A 3,430-nucleotide genomic window follows, 5' to 3' on the forward strand; every position below is an offset into this window, starting at 1 on the left:
CAAAGATGATAAAAAGAAAATGGAAGCATTTACAGCCGAGACATCTGAAGTTGGAGAAGAAACTGATGAATAACAAGATGAAGGAATGACCCTTATAAATCAGGGAGTAAGTAAAATGCTTAGACAAAGAAGACAAAACCTCAACAAGATCCTAAAAACACGTAGTTTAAGAGAAATGATAATCGATGCTACTACTGTGGAAAATTTGGATACATCAGGCAAAACTATCGGGAATGAAGAAGAAGACACAACCAGACGATCCAAAAAGCCTCGGAGCCTGGGATCAAGGAGAAACAACCGATGATGATCATGATGAATTTGCTAACCTATGTTTCATGGCGCTAGGTGAAACAAGTAAGGTAAGACCTTATAACAGTTCAAATTGTAATGACTTACAAAACTCCTTGGACATGGTTGCTGATGAATTACAGAAAGTTATAGACGAATACAATAAAATTGCTCAAGAAAAGAAGGACTGGCAGATTCTTCTCGAAGCAAGTCAGATTGAAGTTGATTTACTAATAGAAGAACTGGAGGAAGTAAAAATGCAGTGAATAGCATCAGAAAATCTCCCATTCACAGTTCTGTAAGATCTAATAGAACTATTCGTTATAGGAGAAATTCTCATAATCATAGCTCCAACAGATCAAATAGATCTAATTCTAATTCTCATATTCCTGAATCTTCTATTAAAATTACTTGCTATACTTGTGGTTATCTTGGTCACAAATCCTTTAACTGTAGAAAGTATTCTTCTGGAAAATGGATCTGAAGACCAAAAGTTACTAATCATCAAGGATCCAAAAATACTTGGGGTACCTAAAAGAAACTAATCTTATTATTTTACAGGAGCAATCGAAGAAAACCTACAAAAAGGGGATGTGGGTATTTGACAGTGGATGCTCCAGACATATGTGCGGAAAGAAAGAAAATTTCAAAACTATCAAAAGAATTGATGGAGGATGTGTTCGATTTGGAGACAATGCTAAAGGAGAAGTAACTGGAGTTGGAACCATCACTTTTAGTTCATCATGCGATCTAGTCGAAGTGTACTTGGTTGAGGAACTAAAACATAATCTCCTCAGCATCAGTCAACTATGTGACACTGGATTTCAAGTCAGATTTAATACAGTTAGCTGCATCATCAAACATCCTGAGAAAAAGCTCACTCTCATCGAAGATCGAGTTAATAATATCTATGTCTTAAATAATGTTGATTTTCCATATCTTACATGTCTTACTGCAGTCTCAAGTGATCCTTGGCTATGGCATCGAAAGTTTGGACATGCAAGCATGCATGCACTCGAGAAACTATCAAGACTTGAACTGGTCATTGGTCTGCCAAAGTTAAAGTTTGAGAAAAATCACATTTGTGACGCATGCCAATTGGGTAAGCAGACTCGTTCATCCTTTAAAACAAAAGACATTGTAAGTACATCTAAACCTCTTTAGCTTCTTTACATGGATCTGTTTGGTCCTACTCGAACTGCCATCATTGGAGGTAAACGATATGCATTCGTAATTGTTGATGACTTCTCAAGGTTTACATGGGTAATTTTTCTCACTCATAAAAATGAAGCTTTTGCTAACCTTGAAGTATTTTGTAGAAAATTTGAAAAAGAAGCAGGTTACTTCATTACAACTATTCACAGTGATCATGGTGGTGAATTCGAAAATAAAGTTTTTGAAGAATTCTGTGCTGAAAATGGCTTTTCTCAAAACTTCTCTTCACCTAGATCACCTCAGCAAAATGGAGTGGTACAAAGGAAAAATCGTTCATTACAAGATACAACAAGAACAATGCTACTTGATTAAAGACTCCCTGATCACTTTTGGGCAGAAGCACTAAGTACTGCTTGTCACATTCTTAACAGGTGTCTTATCAGGCCTATACTAAAGAAGACTCCTTATGAACTCTGGAGAGGAAAGATACCTAACATCAGCTACTTTCATCCTTTCGGATGCAAATGTTTTATCCACAATAATGGTAGGAACAATCTTGGAAAATTTGATCCAAGAAGTGACGAAGATATTTTTCTAGGCTATGCACCTATTAGCAGGGTCTTTCGAGTCTTTAATAAAAGAACTTTAAGTGTTGAAGAATCTGTTCATGTGGTATTTGATGACACTAATCCAAGAATACAGGAAAGTGAAGCAGGTGAGGATGAAATTGATTCATCCAAACCAATAGAAAATATTCCAAAATGTCCACTGAAAAATCTCACTGAAGAGCCAGTTACTGCAGAAGTAGAGTCGACTACTCTAGCTGACAAAGTCAACATTTCCAGGGAATGGAGACACAATTCCAGCTATCCTGAAAACTTCATTCTGGGAAAACCAGATGAAAAAATCCAGACAAGATCCTCTCTCAAGAAACAACCTTCATTTGATCTCATATCCCAAATGGAACCAAAACGAATAAATGAAGCAATGGAAGATGAATCGTGGATACAAGAAATGAAAGAAGAACTTGATCAATTTGAAAGAATCAAGTGTGGACTCTTATTGAAAGACCTAAGAGTTGTTCTGTAATAGGAACCAAATGGGTATTTTGAAACAAATTGGACGAAAACGATAAGGTTATCCAAAATAAAGTGAGGTTAGTAGCTCAAGGTTACTCACATCAAGAAGGAGTCGACTATGATGAAACCTTCGCTCCTATGGCAAGGTTGGAATCTATTCGAATTCTTCTAGCTTTTGCTTCTTTCAATCGTTTCAAACTTTTTTCAAATGGATGTTAAAAGCGCTTTCTTAAATGGATTTATCAAAGAAGAAGTGTTTGTTAAACAACCTCTTGGTTTGAAAATCCCTAGTGTCCTGATTATTTTTTTAAACTATCAAAAGCTCTCTACGGTCTAAAACAAGCTCCAAAAGCTTGGTATGCAAGACTGAGCACTTTTCTTATTAAAAATGATTTTCCAAGAGGGAAAATTGATACTACCCTGTTTACAAAAAAATTTGATTCCTCCATTCTTAGGGCATCTCCAACCCTAATCTCTATTTTACTCTCCAAATATAGAGTTACTCTATTTTATCAGACAACCAACTCCAACCCAATTCTCTATTTTACTCTCTAAAAAGAATCTTGTTCTCTCTCCTCAATATTATATTATTATTTCTATTTCATTATTATTTTCTTATTTCATGATACACATCCTTTATTCCTTTTTTCCAAATAATCACTTTATATAATATTCATGTAATATAAAAATTTATTTTTCAAATTCATTACTTAATATAAAAATTATATTTTTCCTAAATTTATAAATAACATAAATTGCAAGTTAATACTATATAATATACAAATTAATGGACAATTCAAATAAACGTGAAATTATTAGTGAAATATAATTATATAAATACTCTACTTTCAAGATTATTACATTGCTCTCATAAATGCTCTATTAATGCATTACGGAGTTCAAAATGA

General features: G+C 34.2%; 1 protein-coding gene across 1 annotated transcript; it reads left to right on the forward strand.

Moving 5' to 3' along the window:
- The first annotated feature begins 233 nt into the window (after positions 1–233).
- Positions 234–1,452, forward strand: LOC107058091 (uncharacterized). The gene is made up of 2 exons (XM_015303415.1): positions 234–539; positions 850–1,452. The coding sequence occupies exons 1-2, from the start codon at positions 234–236 to the stop codon at positions 1,450–1,452; spliced, it is 909 nt and encodes a 302-aa protein (XP_015158901.1).
- Positions 1,453–3,430: the final 1,978 nt, after the last annotated feature.

The sequence above is a fragment of the Solanum tuberosum genome, unplaced genomic scaffold (genome assembly GCF_000226075.1).
Source record: "Solanum tuberosum cultivar DM 1-3 516 R44 unplaced genomic scaffold, SolTub_3.0 scf00437, whole genome shotgun sequence".
Classification (NCBI taxonomy): Eukaryota; Viridiplantae; Streptophyta; class Magnoliopsida; order Solanales; family Solanaceae; genus Solanum; species Solanum tuberosum.

Coding starts and splice junctions, on each gene's coding strand:
- LOC107058091 (XM_015303415.1), top strand. CDS start 234: ATGAAGAAGAAGACACAACCAGACGATCCAAAAAGCCTCGGAGCCTGG. Junction 540..849: donor TAATAGAAGAACTGGAGGAA/GTAAAAATGCAG, acceptor ATTATTTTACAG/GAGCAATCGAAGAAAACCTA.